This window comes from Desmodus rotundus, chromosome 3, assembly GCF_022682495.2.
Source record: "Desmodus rotundus isolate HL8 chromosome 3, HLdesRot8A.1, whole genome shotgun sequence".
Classification (NCBI taxonomy): Eukaryota; Metazoa; Chordata; class Mammalia; order Chiroptera; family Phyllostomidae; genus Desmodus; species Desmodus rotundus.
Window position 1 is genome coordinate 172061918 of NC_071389.1, and position 24387 is coordinate 172086304.

General features: G+C 42.9%; 1 protein-coding gene and 1 pseudogene across 1 annotated transcript in view; one reads left to right on the top strand and one right to left on the bottom strand.

Moving 5' to 3' along the window:
- Positions 1–568: 568 nt before the first annotated feature.
- AEBP2 (AE binding protein 2) overlaps positions 569–24387 on the bottom strand; it is a 103655-nt gene continuing 79836 nt past the window's right edge. Inside the window, exon 9 of the mRNA XM_045184065.3 lies at positions 569–760. Within this exon, the coding sequence (XP_045040000.2) occupies positions 757–760 (4 nt within the window). The 3' untranslated portion in view covers positions 569–756. The remainder of the gene's footprint in view (positions 761–24387) is intronic.
- Positions 20348–21366, top strand: LOC112318661 (small ribosomal subunit protein eS8-like; annotated as a pseudogene).

Here is a 24387-nt window from a genome sequence, read left to right on the forward strand (position 1 = left end):
GGTGTTGTACACTCGAGCTAAGGGCGTAGGTTGTAAGTGCTTTCACCCAAAGAAACAAAAAGTAATTACACTAGGCGATAGAGGCATTGACCGGACCTGTTATGGTCCTCACCTTGTAATATATACAAGTAACAAATCATCACACTGGACACCTTAAACTAACACAGTTTTATGTGTCAGTTATATCTCAGTAAAACTGGAAAAGTAAACAATTTACGTATGTCCTAGGACCTATCGATTCACTGTAGACACATACCCAACAGAAATGCAGGCATACATATACCACACCCCGGAAGGCATGCCAGAGAATGCTGATGGCTGCGGTATTTGTAACAGCCCAAAGCTGGAAACGATCGAAGGATTTTAACCATAGAAAAGGTATCTGTATCATGATTTAGGCATGTAATTGAATACATGGGTAAAAAAATGAGTCAGCTGCAATATATGTCCCAACATAGATGAATCTCACAAACATACATACTGTACAACTGCTGTGACATTACAGTTCAGAAACAGGAAAATATAAACTACGGGTGGGAATATTTGATTGTTTCCCAGGTGTGAGGCGCCATGGCTGTACACCCAATAAACGAGGGGAACGTTTACCTTTGGGGGGGAAAGGAGGCGGAGACTGCAGGGAACGCTTCGGGGAGGCTTCTGTGTTGCAGACAGCGTCCTGTTCGTTGGTCTGCGTTGTGCCTACCTGGGTCTCTGTTCTCCGGGGTAATTTATTGAGCTTATCAACTGTGTGCTTTTCTACCTGTAGATGAACAAGCAAACATTTATTAATGTAAGATAGTGTGCATGTAAGATTGTACTGGGCACTGAGTTCCCTTCGCTGACCTACTCTGTCAGCATCACCCCAGTGGAACGAGCCCGTTCTTTCTTTAGCTACTGCCCAGCTCACGACAGCTCCCTGTGCCACGTTTAAATTCCCAGAGTAATCACACTGCTAATGGCCAGGGTGTCCCTGCTCCAGTGCTTAAGTGACTCTCCTTGATTCAGGCAGGTGACTCTGACATCTGAAGCAGCAGTTGGCAGGGAGCTAAAGGAAGAGCTTGCTGCCACCCCACAGGCTTGAATGGGTAGGAGGCAAGGTCAAGTCTGAACTTGTTGAGGATTCTGCTCTGGTTACACGCTAACTACATTATTTATTTTCTCAGCTATAAAGTTATAGGCATCACAATACACCTGTTAGTATGTGAACACTTGTTTGCATAATTAAACTATTAATGGCATCGGTGTGTGTGTGACAGTCTCGCCTGTATTCAGATGAAAATTTCAGTTATGAAGTTAAAGAAATGAAAGAAAAATGGATTCCCCCTATACCCCAAATTTAAAAAAAAAAAAAAAAGCCCTTCGAGTTTCAAGGGGAGAGGACACAACTCTTCCTCTGGATGGGAAAATGGCAACAACATGGCTTGAAGAAATGCTAAGTGCAATATGCTCACCACAGAAAGACAAACACTGCATATGGAGTATTCATGAATATATGAAGTGCCTAAAATAGTCAAATTCACAGAATCAGAGAGCTGGATGGTACTGCCAGGGCTGGGGGAGGAGGAGGTGAGAAATTACTAAGCGATGGGCCTAAAGGGATAAGAGGAATAAGCACGAGGAATAAGCTCTAGAGACGGGCTGCACAACCCTGCCCTTGCAGTCAACGACAGTACGCGGTGCCCTTCAACAGTTGTTGAGAGGGGAGATTTCATCTTAACTTTTCCTTCCATAATAAAGTAAATTTAAAAGTAAAATTCTGTGACAAAGGATATATTGTCTTGATTATCTTTACAAAATAAAACCTTTTATTTGGAAGCAGCCCGAGCGTTCATCAGTAGATAAGTGGATAAAAAAGCTGTGGCATGCCTGGGCCGGGTGGCTCAGCTGGTTGGAACATCGTCCTGGGCACCAAAAGGCTGTAGGTTCAACCCCCAGTCACCGTACATGCCTAGGCTGTGGGTTAGATCCCCCGTAAGGGGGCGTACAGGAGGCAACCAACTGATGTTTCTCTCTCACAAAGATGTTTCTCACTCACAAACATGTTTCTCTCTGTGTATCTCTCTCTTCCTCTCTCTAAAATCAATAAATATATCCTCAGGTGAGGATTTAAGGGGAAAAAAAGCTGTGGTGCATTTACACAATGGAATACTACTCGGCCTTTAAAAAAGAAAGAAAGAAATCTTACCTTTTGCCACAACATGGATCTACCTGAAGAGTATTATGCTAAGTGAAATAAGCCAGTTAGAGAAAGACAAATACCATATGATCTCACTTACATGTGAAATCTAATGAACAAAATAAACTAACAGACTCATAGATAGAACTGACTGGCGGTTGTCAGAGAGGAGGGTGGCTGGGGAGCACAGTGAAAAAGGTAAAGGGATTAAGGAAAAAAGCCTCACAGACACAGATAACAGTACAGTGGTTACAGAGGGAAAGGGGGGTGGGAGGAGGTAGAAGACAGTAAAAGGGGTACCAATGGTGACATAAGAAGACATGGGCTGGTAAGCACACAATACTATATACAGATGATGTATTATAGCGTTATATACCTGAAACATACATAATTTTGTTAACCAATGTCATCTCCATAAATTCAATAAATAAATAAGAAAATGTAATCTTCTGTGTGACCTTAACACATTATTGGAAGATATGAGGATAAGCACAAGAAGAGGTAAACTAAGAACTGGTTTAAAAGGATTAAGAGGTTGACCCCAGCCCTGGCTGGTGTGGTTCAGTGGACTGAGTGCTGGACTGCAAACCAGGGGGTCACCAGTTCAATTCCCAGTCAGGGCACACTCCTGGGTTGCAGGCCAGGTCCCCAGTGGGGGGTGCACGAGGGGCAACCACACATTGATGTTTCTCTCCCTCTTTCTCCTTCCCTTCCCCTCTCTCTAAAAATAAATAAAACCTTAAAAAAAAAAAAAAAAAGAGGTTGACCCTGGTGGATGGCAGCTGAACTGACAAACAGTAGGATGGGGACTACGTTTTGTTTTGTTTATTTTAATCTCAAGCTTTCTGTAATATTTTTAAATCAAGTTCACATATTAGCTTGATAAATTCTTTTACCATCGTACTTAGAAACCCATAAATGTAGCTAAGAAATCAGCTGCTCTCTGACCTTCAAAAGCTAACACTTCCTGTCTGACCACAGCCAGTACTGAAGAGTCCAGCTTCTTCCCTGGTTCCGTAAGAAAAAGAACGACTCCAAACTTGGCGATGATCTAAATTGTCTACGGAGATTTATGCAACCTTGGAAGGGGATCACATCACATATAGAATCAATTGTTACATTTATGTTTTCCTAAGTATAATTTTTAAAGTTTATCAAACTATTATGTGCGTTTGATTTTTAAAACTCAAAAATTACTGAAGGCTTGCAGCTGCCTCTCCCCTACCACACCTAGTCCACTCTCCAGGATCAGCCTCTTTTAATTCTTTTTTTTTTTTCATGGCCACCCAAGGACATGCTTATTGGTTTTAGAGAGAGGGGAGGGGAAGAAGAGGGAGAGAACATCGATGCGAGATGTGAGAGAGAAACACTGGTAGGTTGCCTCTCGGATACCCTCAGACCAGGGACCGGCCTGTGGCCCTTCAGCTCACAGCACCACGCTCCAACCAACTGAGCCACACTGGCCAGGGCCTCTTTCAATTCTTTCAAATAACTTTATATTTGGCTCTTCTGGTGGTTTTTACCTGAAAAGTCCTCCATTTGAAATCCTCCTGTCAGGTGTCCTCTCCTCACCTGGTCAGCTTTTCCCTCCTGCCGCACCACGCAGACCCCTGGCCCCACTCTCTAGAAGGGACTCTGAGTCCTGGGACTGCCCTCTCCTCAGCGGGGGGCTTGGCTGCAGCTCCGGAGCCAGCCTGTCAAAGTGATCTCTCTTCAAAGACTTGGGCCCCCCCAAAAGGAATTTTATACTAGCTCCTCATAAGAGAAAGTTTCTCCTTATTTTATACAAATAAGTAACATGTAGAGAGATATAAGCAGTCGTGGAAGTCTGTGTTCAATGTTTAGAAAAAACACAAAGAAGGAATGGTTAATGTTAAGAATATCAGGAAAATATTTTTCAGAAAGAAAATATAGTTTGGTAAGTGGGGAAGGCTTTTCAGATAGAAGGAAGGGCCTGGAATTGGTAAAAATCCCAGTATATTAAGGGAAACTGTATTTTTGAATTGTAAAGTTCAAGATGAGAAAATGTGAGAAATGAGCCTTAAAAAAGTTAGTAAGAGTCAGATGGTCTTTATACATAAAGGTAAGGAGCTGGAGTTGAGCCCACAGTTCAGTAGTTGAAAATTTAAGTGCCTGTAAGTGCCAAACAGATATGTCAGTGAGCGAAATGTGATCATGTAAATGAGGAAAAAATGCGGGGAGTGTAGGACCCTGTGGGAACTGGGGATATTATTCCCTTCCAAATGGAACAGTTTTATTACTTTTACACAAAATGTAAGGTTGGTGTTGCCACCAGAGCTTCCAGTTTTTTAATAACAACACAATGTCCAGATTATTCTGTCAAATTTTCCAATTTTTAAATGTTGGCAACTATTCTATGTTTTTTCAGTCTCACAGAATGTGGTCAATACTTGGAAGCTGGTTTTAGCCAACAGGCCACAACTTTTCACCTCTTCTAGAAGCAACCATTATAACATTTTTAAGACTAAAGTGAGCCAAAATGGCCAAATTTGTAGTTTCAAAGACCATTCTGGTGCCAGAAGAGAGGATGGTTTGACTGGGGGGAGCACAGGTTGAAACTGAACATGAGACAAGTTTGAAGGCTCTTGCCACCCATCATTGGTAGTGGATGTGCTGAGCATTTGAACTAAAGCACAACACTTCTGTCATAGGTGATTGTTTCTCAGCGCAAGTGGGTGAAATCACCCTGGGCATTTCCACCAGAATCCGCTCTCATGATCACGGAGAACTTCCTTCTTTCTGTAAGTCTTGGGTGTTACATACATTTGCAGATGGATTTATCTCTTCATTACTTTGCATAACTTCCATCTTTTTTCCCCCTCATAAATGTACTTGCCAGTAGTAATAAAAGGAAAGATTATACATCTGGCTTTAGAAAGGCAGCCTGTTGAACCTCTACCCTCTGCTTCTGTATTATATCAATCGTAGAAGAAAACAAAGATATCTCCTGCAAATGGTTCCCATGTGCCCGCATTTCGGAATATAAAACAAACAGCGCAGGCCATGAAAACAGAGCCTTTTAAACACAGCATTCCAGCTGGAAAACCTGTCTAAGCATGAACCTTATTGTTATATTCATATAAAGATGCCCTTAATCTAATCATTAACTTTTAAAAAGAGAAAATGAAGGATGAGAAAGAGAGGAGGGGTGTGGGGTAAACAGAGAGAAAGGTTATCCATCTGTTTTTCCCTAACACCAAATACTTCCATTTCTCTGTGCTTAAGTATCAATATTTTTCCAACAAAAACTATTGCATCTAGGCAACAGACAGAAAAAGTTTTAGCCACTTTCAGTATATTTTTAAGGTTTTTCTGAACCGAGTCTGAGCAAGACAGATCAAATGGGACCTTAGCCTCGTGTTCTTAACTATTAAGTCAGTGAGAAACACTGCGGTCCCTGCCCCCGGCTGAGAGGACCTGTCAGGTGCCGGCCAGGCTGAGCCCCGTCCAGTTCCCCAAGCTCGCAGGGTATATATACCCAAGCAGCAGGTCATCCCATTTGTGCGTGTAACAAAGAGGAAAGGAACCACTCCATCAATACTGCATTTTGTGCCTACACAAGCAGGCTCTGAGGAGGTCCAGGCTTCGGTGGCATGATCAGCCATTGGCACCCTGACCAGCAGGGCCTACGTGCAGGAAGGCGCCCTCTGGCCTACTTTCCCACCAAGTCCTGGACTCTGGGCTCTGTTTCCATGTTTTCTAAGCTTTATTTACTTTTCACAACGATACGCATGGATGTGACCCAGGCCTCAGGGCCCCTACTCTCACGGCTGCAAAATTCCCTTTCTCCACGGACATAAAAAAGCCCCCATTCCCACCCACCACCATCTGCATTTTGGGTAGGCTTGCCCCTGCTTCTATCTGTGAGTCTCAGCTCAGAGGGTACAGTTCCCACCTCAGACCAGAGTAAGGGGCAACCGAAATTCCCGGGAGTCTGTCCGGAGCGGTGACAAAGGGAGACGTGGTCCAGACATCCTCAGTTAAAAACCAGAATACATTTTCTCAAAGAAATCATCATTAGCTTCCCAGGTAGGTTCATAAAATCCTATTTAACCCATAATGTTCTCCAAAAAATCCAGAAATTTCTATGTAACCTACGTGCTCTGCTCGCATTCTTCCCCAGCTTGTTTTTCTTTTTTAACTGAGCGGCATGGATACAAGCCTGCTTCGCCGGATTCTCCAGGTCCAGTGGAGTTTACGAAGGCCCAATGTGACAGTCCTCCAGACATTCCAAACCCCCGTGGGCTCCGCTGGTGACCTTTGCAGTTTCAGCTCCGATGGCCCGCCTCAGCCCTGGCCCGCCGTGCGGGCTTCTGCAGCTTTTCCCTTTCCTTCCACCCTGCAGCGTTCCTGGTAAATGTGGGGAGTCTGCAGCCTCTTATTTTAAATGGCGGCCTGCCAGAGAGGAGCCCATTTCTACACGTGAATTTTATAGGTGACAGCAATTGATTCATGGGAAAGGAACAGATTGTTTATTAGATGGAGTTGAGAAAACTGCTCACTGTGTGGAGGGAAAAACTCATTCTCCTGGATCTTCAGATTCCTCTCCCCTGTGTTATTGGAGAAAAGAGGGAAAAACAGAGAGCTGCGCTGGATCCTTGACCTGTACAGACTAGATCCTCTCAACAGAGCTTGTCAAGGTCTCGGGGTGTGGGCAGCTGACCTTCTGAAGTGAGATCCACACGGGATGCGTTGCTGAAGGACGATGAACAGGCTACAAGTCCCAGCTTGGCTCCCACTGGCTCCAAGACAGCCACCCGTGAAACTCATCACGCTCACAGTGCTGACCCAACTCATCTCCACCTGGACCTCCCCCAGGTGAGGCCTCTCACCCCCCAACTCTGCTGATAGCCTATAAGCAACACCACACCCCCCTAGCCCAGGTGGCCTCCTCTGGTCTCCTCGATAGTATAGATTAGGCTATCTTACTCTCTTTCAAGTTTCTTGCTAACTAGAGAAAGAAACTTGAGAAAGTTTGTATAGCTAAAGTACAAATTCTGTGTCTAAATTCTGTTAGGTCCTCTCTTTTGACTCTCAAAACCCTGTTTGGAAGAAGCGAGGGGCAGGGGCAAACCCTAAAATTCAGTTATTGCTTGCTCTCATCTTCCCAAGGCAACAAGGATGCCTTAGTCACTGGGAGGTCCAACATGCGGTCCAGGATGGCTATGAATGAGGCCCAACACAAAATTGTAAATTTACTTAAAACCTTTTTTTTTGCTCATCAGTTTTCATTAGTGTTTGTGTGTTTAAAATGTGGCCCAAGACAACTCTCCTTCTTCTAGCGTGGCCCAGAGATGCCAAAAGGTTGGACGCCCCCGCTAGAGTATCGTGGGGGAAGTAGCATAAGAAAGTGAGGAAGAGCACAAAGATCGTTTCTGGACATTATGTGGCTGCACAACTGTAATCGAGCACTATCCTTATGTGACCATGGGAAAAAGAGAGCTCATGCCCTCATATAAAATGGTTCAAAATTTAAAAAAAAAAAAAAATCATTTAGGGAAAGTCTCTGGTCCAACTAATTCCCCCCACTGCTGATCAAGCACTCTGGCTAGGAAAATAGGGTGCTGTGAGAGGCCTGTCCTGTAGTAAAGAAAGTTAGCCTCACCCAAACCACTATTGGGCTAAAGCAGCATCACAACTCTTCAAAAGAAGGTGGAAGCGCTTTTTAAGGCAGGAAAAAGAAATAGCGTTTTCCACGCAAGAGTGTTTACCATTCAAAAAGCCATCGCAGAGACAGTGTTTGAAAGCGTTAACAAATGACTGAACTATCCACTCATCTACTGATAGGCACTTAAATTGTTTCCAGGTCTTGGCTATTTTAAAAAACACTGCAGTGAACATAGGGGTACATATATTCTTTCGATTTAGGGTTTTGGGTCTCTTCAATATATTCCCAGAAGTGGGATCACTGAGTTAAAAGGCCGCAAACCTGTATGGTTTTGTGAACCAATGTCACCCCAATAAATTCAATTAAAAAAAAAGGACTTGAAAACAAACCAACCAAAAGATTGAATTGAGTAATTAAAGAAAGTATCTTCTACAACTGAAGGGTACAGAAACCTGTCCAAATATATGTAGTATTTGGATGGATATACACCTCCTGTTCTGGGAGACCAGTCCTGAGAAAGTTTCTCGAAAATGATTCCAGCTGGCAGCGCGACCAGTGGTTCCCAGTATCTCTCTTGCTTCAACAGTGTTTGGACAGAACATACCCAAGGACACCCGTTCTTCCAGCCTCCAACCTCCTTCCCGGCGCCAACCTCCAGGCCCATCTCCTCCAAAACCCTCTGCCTCGGGACCAGCCAACGTCTTTTGCCCTTAACTGCTAAATGCCCACCAGCCGCGAGCTCCGAGATTCCTCAGAATTATGCCACCGAGACGCAAGCCACCATCAACTGCCAGAATAACCGGCCTCAACGTGCGCCCTACACCAGCCTCTCTCGCGGGTCCTATTTCCGCTGCCCGGAGCTGGCGGAGGAGAAGCGCGAGGCACCACCAGCACGCAGGGGCCTCGTGTTCTTCCAGGGGGTGCAGAAGACCACCCACAGTTGGGTAAAACCCGGGACACCAAGGAAGCCACTGTCCTGGAGAAGACCAGGACCCAGACCCTCGAGGATCCTCATGCCCCATGTTCTGTCTGCGGGGACCCCCACCTCCCGATTTCTGGGACGGAGAGCCACCTCCTGGGGGTGAGGGGCAAACTCACCAAGAAGATGGGGACCGCCTGAGTCACTCCGCCTGCTAGGCGGCACCCAGGCAGGACTGGGCAAGTGTCTTTTAGAAAGGCTCGACCTCAAGCACAACTAGGAGCCTCGGGGCCCAGTGGCCTTAGAGGGGCCCCTCTGCCACTCCTGGTGTCAGGCTTCTGCCTGAGCCCCTCCCTGCATTCACCACACAACCTTTTAACCCCCTGGAGACCTCTCCTGAGCTGTGGCCAAAGCAAAACAATAAAGCCTTTACCAGCCCCCTCTCCCCAAAAAATCTAGCCTTGCAAAGTGTTTGCATCAAGAAGTTTTCTTCTATACACTATAAAATCTGAACTCCAATCATTCCAGCAAGCTCGTTGCCTCAATGATCCCATTTAAACCATTTGTTGCCCTCGGGGAATGCACCAGACTCAAAAGAGAGAATAAATCCCCCCAGGTCTTGAAATCCCTCAATGGCAGGTCAGCTTCACAGATAACCAGGAAGGCTTCGGTTACCCTGTAACTGGAGGGAGGAAAATTCTTGGAAAACTGAACGTATTATTTCCTGGCTGAGATTCCGTCTGCACAGAATACAGGAGGAGATGGCATTCTGCAGCTCAGTGATGCTACACCGAAATGCCAGAAGCCAAAAGACCCTTCTAAAATGTTCTTAGTGAAGAAAACCGAAAGTGCTTTCTGTATTGTCCAGGAAACTGGCCGATATCTCAGTTCCAGGAGTCCGCGAGTATTCGTCAGGCTACCACTATCTCTGCTGGTGAAACAAGCGTCGGATCCCCATGATTAACAATAAATGGGTCCTTCTAAGTTGATTTTAGGTCTTTCTTACCAATTCCTGAGTAAACAAGAAGGTAAGCTGCAACAATATTTGCAGCATTCGTGACATGTAAAAAGAAAATTTGAGGACATGCTTAAAATAAGATTTACAGCTATATACAATCTAGTAAGGCTTGTCAGGGTGTATGCAGCTCTAGGGCTATGCAACAGAGCCAGTGCAGCTGAGACTTCAGAAGGTCTTGTTTTGCAGGCAATTTAAAAGGTGTAATAAATTGCAAAAATGGCCTCAAATTCTTTCCCTCCAACCAAAAGGTAGAGTCCGTGTCTTCACACTTGACTCCGGTGACTTGCTTTGGCCAGTGTGAGGCAAGCAGAAGTTTAAAAAGTGATTTCTATTGGAGTTTGTTCTGTGCTGCTCTTGGAACTCTGCGACCACACAAACAAACCTGGACTATTTTGCTGGAGGGTTAGAGACATGTGAGGCAGTCACCTCGGATCGACAGCCAACTTACCAACGGATTTGATGATGAATTCTCAGAGCTGAAACAAAATACTTTATGTTTCAACTATCATTGTCTAGGCTACTGGAAAACAAATTCTTCATCATCTGCTGAAAGGAAACTTCTATGATATCGGCCCTGGTGGCATACAAGAGAATAAGATTTTAAATTTATTGTTTATTATTGAGCTCATTTTCATTAAGCAGAGTATTAGTCTGCTCGGGCTTGCATAACACAATACTACAAACTGGGCAGCTTTAACAGCAAAAATTGATTTTCTCACAGATTTGGAAGCTGGAAGCCCAAGACTAACATGCCATTGGGGTGGAGTTTTTCTGAGGCCTTTCTTTCTGCCACAAGCTTCCTTCTCACTTGTCCTCTCATGGCCTTTCTTCTGTGAGTCTCAGGTATTTCTGCCTCTCCTCATAAAGACTCCAGTCCTCTCAAATAAGGACCCCAACCTTTATGACCTCATTTGACCTTAATTACATACTTAAAGGCTCTTTCTCCAGAGAGTCACATTGGGGGTTAGAGCTTCAACATATGGATTTGGGGGAACACAATTCACACAATAACAGTAATTTTTTCATTTTAATAATAATTATGTATAACAATATTAACTGATAATTTACCACGTGGCCTAATCTATACTAAGTGGTTTATCCATACCATCACATTTGACATTCACAGCAAACTTCTACAACAGGTGTTCTCACTAAAGACGAAATAACTGAGGCTTAGAAAGTTAAGACAGTTGCCCAAAGACACACAAATGGTAGGCGTCAGGGTGGGTCTTGATCCAGGTCTGCCTGACTCTGCAATCCAAGATCTCAATTACTATGCCACTCTGCTTCCATCTTAAACTGTAAAATTCCATTCCACTTTAAACTTCCATTTTCATATACACAGTGTTCAGAGTGAACTATAAAAGGAACAATAATATCCTGGAGAATGAAAATACAAAAATATGTGAATAATCATGTAGACAAGTAGAACTAGCGAGTCATGCTGAAAAAGCCCCAATTCTTGCTCACCTAAATCCAAACTCTTCATTCTAGTATTCCAAGTTTTCCCAAATTCACCCAACCCTACATTTCTAGTTATATCTCTCACTACACTTCACCAGCATCACCCTCACCACTATCTACCCCAGAAAGGTCCCCTATGTTCCAAGAATAGACTCTCCTTCTCAGCTCATTCCATTTTCTCCCCTCTGCTTTCTCTGCCTGAAATGCCTCTCTCCCCCTCTTCAGGTTTGGCCAAATGCAGTGCCACCTGCTCCAGGAAGTCTGTCTCGTCTGCCTTTCCCTCACTCGTCAGCATGTCAGATTTGTATTAGAGGCAGAGTCTTCCTTGTTTTTCACTTACTCATATTTCTGGTGCCCCACTAGATTCTGAATTCCAGGAAGGGAGGAAAGTAGCCATATGTGTATTTTATAGTCATTTAACCTTCTCGGTTTCCTCATCTGTAAGGTGGAGCTAACACTACTAGTAAAACTCGGCCTCAGAGTGAAGTTCAGATTAAGAGTGTGGCTGTAATGAGACAGAGCTGAGCCACCTGGTCGTGGACGAGGCATAAGGCAACTTTGTTTTCGCTCCAATAAACCTTGCCCCTATGCCTCAGAAAAAAGGGTAGCTCTAAGATTCTTTGTTAAGCCTCAGAAATATTTAAGTTGGTGCCTCGGAGATCTCAAATGGACCATAGGACTACTAAAAACCTTAGCAGCATTGCTCCCACAGCACCCTGTGTCTCGGCCCAAATAGGAGGGGATTGGTAAGTGTGGTTTTCACCTAAAGGAGCAAATCATAACTTGATACACGAGTTATGTAGGATGTATGTAGAAAGCCTACAAAGTTTTTAAAAGCTTGGACTAAATGGTCAAAGGCAGTCAAATGGTCAAAAGGCAAAGAGGCCTCTAGGCAAGGAATCAAGGCAAGAATGTAAGACACAGGCACACACCATTTCTTATGGAAAAGGCAGTGTGACTCAGAGGGTCGACCCAGAACCAGAAGGCAGAACCTCTTTCATCATTATTCACTGGACCTGTGAGTACCCAACAACTTGTCTTTTTTGTTTACAGGGCTCTGCTCCTAAGGAACCACACCCAAGAACCCCAGCCACACTTTGTCCTTGCTCAGCTACTACAACAAAGTACCATAAATTCAGCGGCCAATAAACAGAAATTTATTTCTCACAGTTCCACAGGCTGGAAGTCCAGTCACGGTGCCGGTATGTCAGGTTCTGGTGACAGCCCTCCTCCAGGCTGCAGACAGCTGACTTCTCGTTGTCAGAAGGCAGAAAAGGAGTGCACTAGCCCTCTGACCTCTTTTCTTATAGAGGCACTAAACCCTTTCATGAAGGCTCCACATTATGACTTAATCACCTCCCAAGTGCCCCCCCTTCCCAGTACCATGGCATTGGGAATTAGATCTCTAAATAGGAATGTGGGGGGCTGGAGGGCACAAAGTCAGTCCATAGCACACCTGAACCTAATCAGATAAAGAAACGCTAAAATCTGAGACCATGTTGTAATGAGAAGAAAGTGCTGAAGGAAGGCTAATTATATTCTGTATATAGGAGGGATGAGATTTTTTGTTCCGGAGGACTGACTGTGGTCGATAGTTTCAAAAATGGCCACCATCAGTTCCTTCCCTGTGTGTGTGCAGGTGCTACATCTCATCAAGAGGTGAAGTTAATGACCCTCCCCTTGAATCTAAGCTCATTCTGTGCCTATTTTCTTATTTTTAAATAATCGTTTAAAGATTGTATTTATTTACATTCTGAGAGGGGAGGGGAGGGAGAAAGAGAGGGAGAGAAACATCAGTCAGTTGGCTCTTGCACGCCCCCACCTGGAGACCTGGCCTGCAACCCAGGCATGTGCTCTGACAGGGAATTGTACTGGCGACCTTTTGGTTCACAGGCCGGTGGCGTTCAATCCAGAGGCACACCAGCCAGGGCTGTGCCTATTGTCAACTGTAGAATATAGCAGAGGTGATGTTTTAGGACTTAGAAGCTTCAGCTTTAAAAGAATTGGCTAATTATACTTTCTTCCACTTGAAACACAGGAACCATGCTATAAGAAGCCCAAACCACACGGAGAGGCCAAATTAAGGACAATCAAGGTCAACCAAGCCAGCTGAGCTCCAGGCCAACAGCTAGCACCAATGAAGAAGTAGTCTTGGATACTCTAGACTGTGGGAATCTTCAAATGCCAAAAGCCCCAACCAACATCACCTGGAGCGAAGACTCCCCCAGACTATCCTAGTGAAGCCAACAAATCATGAGTGATAATAAAATATTTTTTAAGCCACTAAGTTTTGAGGTGGTTTATTATGCAGCAATAAATAACTGAAATAATTCTCAGGTGACACGGAATAGGAGCATAGATTTGAGGATACTGTAGAAAATGAAATCAGGTCATATGACTGGAAACGCTGTGAAGATCATTTATTTTAAACCAACGCGTTCTTCACTCCAGGAGAGAAAAAGCAGCTACACCGTGAGTTCCTGAAGAGACAATTCTAGGAACCATCTCCCCTACTTTACCAATCTGTTAAGGCCTTAAAGCAAAATCACTGAGCAGACCTGGGGTCTCTAAATAACAGCCACATCTCAGAACTACTCTTGAACATGTTTTAAGTCCTGTTTCAGTCTTTTGAAAAGAAGCAGGGCGGCAATTTCTTAGAGGTCAATGTGTTTCTGAGAAGACATTTCTATGGCTGTGTGATATGTATGAAGCACTATATGATCAATTTATTCAGATGAATGATTTAGAGAACGTCTCTCTTCATATAAAACTTCAGAAGAGAAAAGGTTAATGGAGGAGAAAAAAATGTCCATCTAAACATTTTTCTCCATAAAGAACAGGAAAGATCTGGCTGTTGTTTGTAGTCATTTTCAGGTGGCAAGGAGATCTGGAGACCATATGTTGCTTTTCTAGGTGAGGAGAATGCTCAAGGAAAGTGAAGCCTTACAACTGTGATGCTGGGAGTGGCGATTCCAACTCAAGCAACCCGAGATGGAAGTCTCCAGGATATCATCCCCCTACCCTTGGAAGGACCAGGCAACAGGCGCCCTTTCTCCCAAAACTTTGTAAGGATTAACTCCTCGTCTTCTCAAAAGTGAGGAGATGAAGTCATGTTTGTAAATTGTCATGTTTGTTGATTTCTCTCACAACTATCCTGTTCTTTGGGAGCAGAAACCAAAGGATTTTACATTGCATTGTTGTTGTTGTTTTTAAATAAATGCACATTAAAAGCTTTGGAGGAAAAAACACTTGGCAACAAAAGTTTGATTTTATTTTACATGTTAAGCAAATGAGACTTAAAAGGAGGAAAATAAGAACTTTTCATTGTCATACAATTGCAGGTTCTCAAACTTGACAAAATTCAGTATTTTTAGTTTAAATGATACCATGTGTCATATAAGTATTCAGCTAACATGCTCAGTATGACTAGCCAACGTATCAAAATAAAATAAAACGTTTAAAAGAATGATATCTTTATCTTTGGTAATTATACTCGTATCACCATTATTTGCACCAGAGTAAAAGGACTACAGGCTTTGAACAAATTGCATGTTTTGCCTTGGCCTCTTGCCAACAAGTAAATATTTGGTGTTAATTGCTAATTAAGCCAAAATTAAGACTGAATTCATCCCTTGAAATGGCCTTGAAAGACTACCTCCTTCATTCTTCACAGGCTTTCATGAGTTGTGTTTTGGAATTTTTCTTTTTAAAAATTTTTAATGAAGCAGTAATTATTGCTCTCCCCTTTTTTTAATCAGACATATATGACTATGAGAGCTTCGCCAGCCAAACATCGCCATACTGCCATGTTACCGTATCACCATGCTGAGTTGATGTAAACTCCTAGACTTTTTGTTTTTCTTGGTTTCTCGATCTCAGACTCTCTTTGCACACAAGGTCTTCTTACATAACCCTCCCTGTCCCTTTTCTCTTCATAAAACTTGAGCCAGGATATTGTGCCTTTAAAGGATGTGATAACATGTTTGTCACCATGAGAAGGGGACATGGCTTCCCAACGATAACCATGGGAAGTTTAGGGTGATTTCTCTTAGCAAAACATGAGCGTACTGAATATCTAAGCAGCAAGACACTCAGGCAAAGAACACTAAATCTTCCAAGTCAGTCTTCTTATGAATTAAAAGTTGAATCTAATGTTTAAGTGGACTTTTCTCTGAAATATGTATGGATTAACAAAAGGGGAAAGAATTAAATAAACGCATTTTAGGTTTCATTAAAACAAGTTGGCTATTTCAGACACTATCATGTCTGTTGACATTATAATATCTGTGGGTTCTTTTCAGGAAGAAAATATCTTCTTCAATTTATCTGTATCAAAACATGAATTAATACCAAAGTAATAAGTCTTTTTACTGATAGATTTATTAAAATTTCTTTTTAAAAAGTGTACTGATAACCAACTCTTATAAGTCCTATTGTTTATACTGTTATGGCTTTTTCAAAGTATAGATATTGTTTTTACATAAACCTAACCTTTACTTATAAAACTTTAACTTTTAAAGATTTTACTTAAAATTCATATTTACACAGAGTCTTCAAAACAATCATTTCTTTTTTAAAAAATTTATTTTTAGAGAGAGAGAGAAAAAACACTGATTTGCTGTTCCACTTATTTATGCACTCATTCACTGATTGATTCTAGTATGTGCCCCGACCAGGGATCAAACCCAAAACTTTGGCATATCAGGGCAACACTCTTACCATCTGAACTACCCAGGCAGGGCCATAACTATCGTTTGTAATCATTACAAAATACTCCACTAAGCAGAATATAAATGGCTTTATTTCCCCCCTTTTTGATGTAGGTTTTATTTCTCTAATAAATAGAGAGCTTAAGAAAATCTCTCTAAAATGAGTTTATTCTCTGGAATTATTTCTGTAGAACCAATTCCAGAATTATGATTACGGGGGTAAAAAAAGACTAAAATTTGGCACATTATTTATTGCCAGGCACATTATTTATTGCCAAATTGCCCTTTAAGGAGAATGAACCGCTTTAAGGAGCCTCCAGGAAACAATGGCCACATCTGGCAAACACTGCTTCAGCCGGGCGATCAAGGTCAACATCAACAATGATAAGTATGTTGATAGTATATGCTGTTGACACAATGAAATGAAAACAACACTTTACCTCTGTGGTAAAAAACATAATGCCAATCCAATCATGAGAAAAACATCAGGAAAAAACCCAAGCGAGGGATACTCTACAAAATACCTGACCAGCACTCCTCGAAGCTATCAAGTTTATCAAAGACAAGGGAATTTAAGAAACTGTCAAAGCCACTAGAGATCTCAGAAGGCATGAAATGAACGGGAGCTAGATGTACTTAGGGTTCTAGAAAGACTGGGAAGTTTTAAAACAGTCACTGAGGGAAAAGGTAATATTGACAATGAGGGAATGGAAAGATAACCAGGCAACATTGTGGCCCAGTAAACATTAGGCTCTCGAACTCAGAATCCAGCCTAAAAGAACTATTTGATACTCTATTTTCATTCAACTAGTATCTATTGAATTCCAACTATGTGCTAGTCATTGTTCTAGAATTCCAGGGTACAATGTCAATCGAGGAAGAAAAAGATCTTATTTTCAAGACATTTAAATATTAAGGAGATAATACAGAAAATGAAGAAGTAAACAACTGAATCTGATTATTTCCGGTATTAAGAAGCAAATAATGCTTTTAAAAAAATAAAATAGGATGCAAGATGATGGAAGATAAATTATTTAGATTGGATGTTCTGGAAACACTTTTTGAGAAGTGGCAGCACCGTGGCCAGTCACCAAGGGAGGGAAGACTATATATGAAAAATATTTAATTGTGAAATCCCAAAAAGTAAAGAGAACATGTGTTCAATTCCAAACTGGGAATATTTTGAAAGCTGAGTGCCATCAAGCACTTCAGGTTATAAGGAGGCAAGAGAGTGAAGTTGGCAATATGTATCCATACCAAAGAGCAGTTCCTAAAGGGATGGAGGAGACCCAGAAATCTCCATAGTCCCCACGTGGGTCCACCTGCCAGGAGGTCATCCATACGACAAAGATACACATATGATAAAGCTACGGCATGAAACTCCTGACTTAAGTAAAAGAAGACACAAATAAATTGGAGAGCCATAATTTCTGCCATGCGGTACAGTGTTAATCAAATACACAGGCAGACTTGCTATTTCCACCTGCCCCGACCCCACACACACACCAGTGAAACGAGCCATGCTAGAGATGGCTTAAAAAGCTATAATTCTAGGTCTGCAGGCAAATGAAGGAACTTGATTGGAAGTTAACGCAACGGTGGTTTCCAGTGTGTTCATAGTTGGTGTTTTTAATAACATTTAAAAGGAGCCAGGGAAAGCCCAAGGCAGGAAGTGTTCCCTCCTCAGCTATATCAAATGGCAACTGTGGCAGTCCTGGGGAGGTTAGAATTAGGACCTGGACGAGAAACAAGGAGAATAGCATGAAGAGGGGCCATGTCTGCACTGGAATTGTTTAAACTGAAGCTGACATAGAAATGACAAGATCGGACTACGAAGAAAAGGATGAAACTAACTGGACCAAGCTGAATATCATTAGGCTGGCTGAGAGCCACCGTGGTCAGAAATCAGCCATTATAGAATTTAACTATTTTTCTGCCCTGGCTGGTGTGGTTCAGTGGATTGAGAGTTGGCCTGTGAGCCCAGGGGTCACCAGTTCCATTCCCATCATAGGCCAGGTCCCCAGTTGGGGGTGTGCCAGAGGCAACCACACCATGTGTCTCTTGCACATCGATGTTTCCCTCTCTTCTCCCTTCCCCCGGCTCTAAAAATAATAAAATATTTAAAAGAAAAAAAGAATTCAACTAGTTTTTAAATGTTATTAAAAACACCAACTTTGAACACACTGGAAACCACCAATGTGTTAACTTCCAATCGAGTTCCTTCATTTGCCCGCAGACCTTGAATTATAGCTTTTTTAGCCATCTCTAGCATACTTGTAATACACTTAGTAGGTAGTAATTCTGCACCGATCTTTTTTTTTTTTTAATTCAGACTTGCACATGGACTCTCCCATAAAATTATATGAGGGAAGTAGCCCTGACCGGTGTGGGTTGGGCGTCATCCCACAAAGTGAAAGGTCACGGGTTCAATTCCCAGTCAGGGCACATGTCTGTTTTTTTAGGCCAGTTCCCTGGTTGGGGACCCACAAGAGGCAACTGATCAATATTTCTCTCTGACATCAATGTGTGTCTCCCCCTCTCTCTCCCTCCCTTCCCCTCTCTCTAAAAATAAGTAAATAAAATCTTTTAAAAAAAATTATACGGGGGAATAGACTTACCCTAGAACAGGGGTGTCAAACTCATTTTCACCAGGGGCCACATCAGCTTCTTGGTTGCCTTCAAAGGACCGAATATAATTTTAGGACTGTATTAATGTAACTACTCCTTAACTAGGGGCAAGGAGTGCGGCGCTGCCTCCGGGTAGAAACAGAGTGCCGGGCCGGATGAAACAAGGTGGAGTAGTTCGGCTCGAGGGCCGTGTGTTTGCCACCTGTGCCCTGGATCACATGCATCCAGGTCATCAAAGGCCAGATAAGGCTCAGCTGCCTGTGCTCAGTGCTTGCTCTGGTCGGAAAGCCACAGAAAGCCATTCAGTAAACAAGTAAGACACTTAAGCGTAAGCTTAAGTCTTAAGGTAAGTTTTCGGTAATTTTGTTTAGGTTTCTAAAAAATTCCTCTGGCGAAATGCAGTAAGTATCTTTAAAAGTAGATTGCCTCATCACGAAAAGTGCCAATTTCGCACTGACCCGTGAACGAGCAACCACACCGCGGCAGCTGCAGCACGGGAAGTGAGAGCGACTGCCTGCAAGTTCTCAAGGACAGCTTTTTAACGGGACCGTCCAAGGTTGTAAGGCAGGAAACGACAAATTCTATCAGAAGCAGCTTATTAAAGTCTGAGCCATGTTAAATAAACAGGCATTTACAAAAACATAATTACCCTCTTTTTCTGCTGGCACTTAGGACGAGACAGTGCAAGTTGCTGGAGGAAACTAAGTGCCAGGTGTACCCTTAGGGGTTGAGACAACCAAAAACACCCCCACAGATTTCCAAAGACCACCCTTGCGAGCCCATACCACACTAGTTGGCATCCCCGACCAAACCCCAAAAAACACACATTCAAAATACGTCTCTGATGAATTCCTTTAAAGATCAGCTTTTACAATTCGGCGGAGTGAAAATGCAGGTTTGCCAAGCTCTGTTTTGCTTGTTTTCCTACAGCATCACACAAATGACCCCAAGGAAGATTTATTAGATAAAACAAAACTGGAGGAAAAAAATTAAGTTTTTAGATTAGATTATAATTATACCATTGAATAACTTGTAAAAAATGAAGCCATGTCTGTTCTGATACGAAAGGAGTCGGTGAAATGGAACGTGTGTGGTCAATTGTACTCGTGTTACACAGTTATCTGTGCAGCGTTGGGAAAGAATTTGGATGAAGTCATAAAAACTGTCAAATTTATTAAGGCATAGTCTTTAAACTGGGGACTTTTCAGAGTTATTTTAATGATAAGGGTGGTGAATTTCAGAAAGTACATGTTTACAATGAAGTTTCTAGTAGTTTCAAGACAAGGTTCTGGAACAGATATCTCAAATAAAAATACAAATAACTTTTTTGTTTTAAAAAAAAAACTCCACTAATTAAACGTCTCTTAAATGTAAGTTAGTTGTGCCAGCTGCAGTATTACATGCTATTTTTAACCAGCTGAATGGGCTCATTTTGGCAGTCCATAGTCTCCGCATCGCTGCTCAGAAAAGCAGAGAAAGTGTCAGCAACAAAATTGAAACCAACTTTAGACTCAAAATACAAAATAACACTATTTTTACTCATTTGAAATTTTGAGGGGATGTCAGACTGAACGCGCTGCTAACGAGATGTTTTCAAATGGCACCGTTGAATAATTCAGGGTATTGTGACATTTAAAAACACCGTGTCAGCCAAATAGAATGGTGACTTAAGCTTCTTCAGGAGTCCATTCATCAACTCCTTTTAAAATGTGAAGCCTCTCCAGTAAGGAAGGAGGCTGTTTTTTTAGGACATTCTCCGTAATTTCACACGGACAAGTAAATTCCCTAATGTGGCTCTCTCGGATCTCAGGATCAGTTTGACTGAAGGGATGGAGATTAAGATTGCAAGACGACGTATTTTTAAAAGATTTTAATTATAACTTATAATTTCCTATCGACGTGGACCAGGATTTCTCTGCATATTGTGCTACCAAACAAAATACAGAGATACATTGGGTACTGGTGTTAACACAACGCTGCCACTGTCATCTACAACTCCCAATGTTGAACTGCGTCCCCCAAAATGATACATAGAGATTCTAACACCCCGTACCTATGCATGTGACCCTATTTAGCTCTTTCCAGCTGGGGCTGAGCCATGGACATCTCTCAGGACAACTGGCACAAGCGCCGCAAGACCGCGAGCAAGAGCAGCCCCATCACAAGAGGCGGAGCTATGAGCTGGGGCACCCTGCTACCAGTAATAGGACTGGCCCCGCCATATACACAGGGCCTGAATGCGGGGGAGCAGCAAGAAGTACAGAGCCTTGAGGCTGGACATGGGCAGCTTCTCCTGGGGCTTGGAGTGTTGTATGTGCAAAACAAGGATTATTGACGTTGCCCACGATGCATCCAGCAACAAACTGGTCCACACCGAGGTGCTAGTAAAGAACTGCGTCACGCTCACTGGCAACTATGCAATGCCCCTGGGCCACAAGAAGGGGGTCAAGCTGACTCCTGAGGAGGAAGAGAATTTAAAGAAAAGAATGATCAAAGAAAATTCAGAAGAAATATGATGAAAGGAAAAACAATGCCAAGGGCCCTGGCTGGGTAGCTTAGTTGATGAGAGAGCATTGTCCTGATATGCCAAGGTTGTGGGTTCAATCCCCAGTCAGAGCACATATAAGAATGAACTAATGAATGCAAAAGTGGAAAAAGAATGCCAAAGTCTGCCGTATCCTAGAGGAGCAGCTGCACCAGGGCAAGCTTCTTGTGTGCATCGCTCTGAAACCAGGGCCATGTGGCCGAGCAGATGGCTCTGCTCTGGAGGGTAAGGAGCTGGAGTTCTAGCTGAGGAAAATCAAGGCCCAGAAAGGCAAATGAATCCTCCTCCCTCCTATCTTAGCTCATGTAATAAAGGTGTTTCTTGTTCTCAAAATAAATAAATAAATGTGATCTTATTTAAAACTAGAGTCTTTGCAGATGGAATCAAGTTAAAATGAGGTCATATTTAAGATGGGCCCTAAACCAAATGCTCTTATAACAAGAAAAAGCAGAGACACAGAACAGAGAGAAACACAGAGGGAAGAACGGCCACGAGAAAGTGAGGCAGAGGTTGGAGATGCGCTGCTACAAGCCAGGGAGTGCCTGGAGCCACCAGCAACTGAGAGACGCAAGAGTATTCTCCCCTGAGCTCCGCTGGGAGCAGGGCCCTCCCTGCCAATGCCTTGATTTTGGACTTCCTGCCTCCAGATCAGTGAGAAATTTCCTGTTGCTTCAAGCCACCAGTTTGTGGTAGTTTGTCACAGCAGCTCTAGGAAACTCACACAACTCCTATTTCTATGGTTTAAGAACACCCAAATGGCCTCTGTTCTCATTGCCTAACTTTTCAGTAAAGTTTATAATTTAGAATTCATCAATCACTTCTCAGCCGTTTGGCTAAGATCTGGCATAGAATTCATGAAGTATCTTATAAAACAGAGCGATTATATTATGTAAGGGAGTCTACGTAAGATTACATCTGATAGGAGGACGCCGCAGTGAAAAAAAATGAAAGAACGTTTACATTCACTGTCTCAGTTCAGCTCCATCATGTTACAGATTACTTCGCTAGGGTGTGGAGGGAGAGAAAAATGACTTGCCCGAGATGACAAAGCAAACTCGCAGTAGATGTTGAGCTAGGGCTTTAACATCTCTTGATGTTTAATCCAATGTTTCTCTCCTGTCCCTCTGGAAGGAGACTCCATTCTCCAGGGCTGGAAGCCAGGATTTGCAGAAGGAAGTCCTCCCAGCATAAGTGTATTTAAATAGCATGGTTCCCACACAATGCTCTCGAGAGTGCTTTTCATATTTAAATAAGTATACATTCTTTACCCAAGACAAGTCTAGCATTTGTCATAAATCTAAAATCAATTTCCATGTACTTGGTTAGAGAGCTAAACTCTGAGTTTTATGACAGTAAAAACAAACTTCAAATATAATTGTGTTCTATTGAGTCACAAAAAAAAAAAAAAGGAAAGAAAACAAGGGGGATTTATGATGCTACCACTTCCAATATGAACAAAATAATTACTTTCTTTACCCTAGGATATTACTTATTAAAAGGAAATATAAAAATAGTAGCATCCTCATATTTCCCGTCATGCTGTGTCACTCAGGGAAGTAACTTTCAGGGGTTCTTGGGGTCCTTATTCAGGACGATAGAAACCTCAGCATTGTGTTTTGGACACTCTTCAGAAGTTTGATCTAGTTTAATTCTTTGGCTGAGTTCTTGCCTTTGTGGAATTCTCTCCAAAGGTTAAGGTCAAAGGGGCATTGTGACAGCAGGCAGCCAGTCTCTCCAAATGGGTAAAAGACTGGAATTGGGAAAAGAATGCAGAGGCAGAAATGCCTTTTTTATTTGTACAAATCACCAGTGATACTGAAGGTCAAGCAATCAGGGCTGAGATGGAACCGGTGTGTTTCCATTCTAAAGGACTGGGGGGAAAGGCTTGCAAATACGAAGGTGGGCAGAGTTTTCCTGAGGCACAGGGATGGAAGGCTGAAAGTTCCTAAACTTCCAGCAACATCAAGATATCCTAAGCAAATCGTTACTTGTCAATGGAGCCAGTAGTTAAGAAAAAGTTACACAGCCAAACGTGATAAAGGAAAGTTGTTCAGTCATTGGTTATAAGGAAAATAGAAAAAACAATAAAACAAAAACCAAAACCTTCCAGAGGAGCTTGTTTCCCTCGTTGTGGAATTGCCTGCCCTTGCAGTTCTGAACCTGAACTTCATGCTGAGAAGCATCGGTTGGTGACCCACCTCTAGATGTACTTAACACCTTGCCTTTCAAACACGCTGTGTCTCTAGGCAGATCTAGAGCTTGCCATAAATCTAAAAATCATCACCACTGCCTGGGAGCTACCCAATTAGCCGAAGCAGCAGCCTTTGCACACCACCTCACTCTGCAAACAGAAGACCTACAAGCTGGGCTTGTGTTCGTGCTTTCGGACAGTGTAGCGACTGTCTGAAGGGCTGATGGTGACTGCCAGGAGCACAGTTGCAGATTATTTCATTCTTCCCTGAAGCTTTCGCAGGAAAAAGCTTGCCGCCAGATTTGTTTTAAAAATTCCGCCTCACGTGAGTGATTTCTTGGCAGGAAGAACCTTTCCTTTCATGTTATATTGAGAGTGTGTGCGCCACATTTCTTCAAAAGGCCAGTTTCCTCTCACAAACAGAAAGCAAGCTCCTGAAACTGATGCCAATTCTAAACAAAGCTACATGGGGGTATCCCAAGTCCCCAGCCTCAGGAAAGCTTCGATTACATCCACCCCAAACGCCGTCATTGCTTCGCCTGAATCAGTCAATTTTGTAACAGTCCTTTTTTTTTCTTTTGGCTAACAAACAAACAATTTTCTATGATTCTGGGTGCTGGAGTCATAAGTGGAAACTGAGACGGTGACACGGCAAACCGCCCAGCAAACACACGTGATCCCACACTCTCACGCAAAAACCAAGGGCACTTCATTGCGTCAGATGCCTGCCCCTGGAGTCTCTCTTTCCAGGCAAATGAGAAGGTGGAGGCACAGCAGGACCCCTGACATACTCTCTTGACTGGAACCAGTTGCTTTGTGATTGATACGAAACATTCTCTTGCTCCATTCCGCAGCGAGGCGTGCACAGAGGTGTTCCCATTCTCTCCACTTCCTGAGATCCAGAGAAATCCGTGCCAGCTCACAGCCATGCTAATGCCTCCCTCCCTTTTCCTGCTTTTCACCCCAAATTATCATTAGACTTTTGAGGTCAAACAAGAGATTTCATGAAAAACACTGAAATGCAGTTCTCCAGGGATTTGTCAGACTGTGTTTAAATTAACTTGACTTCTCCACAAAACAGTGTTAGACAAACAAGTATTTTATTCCA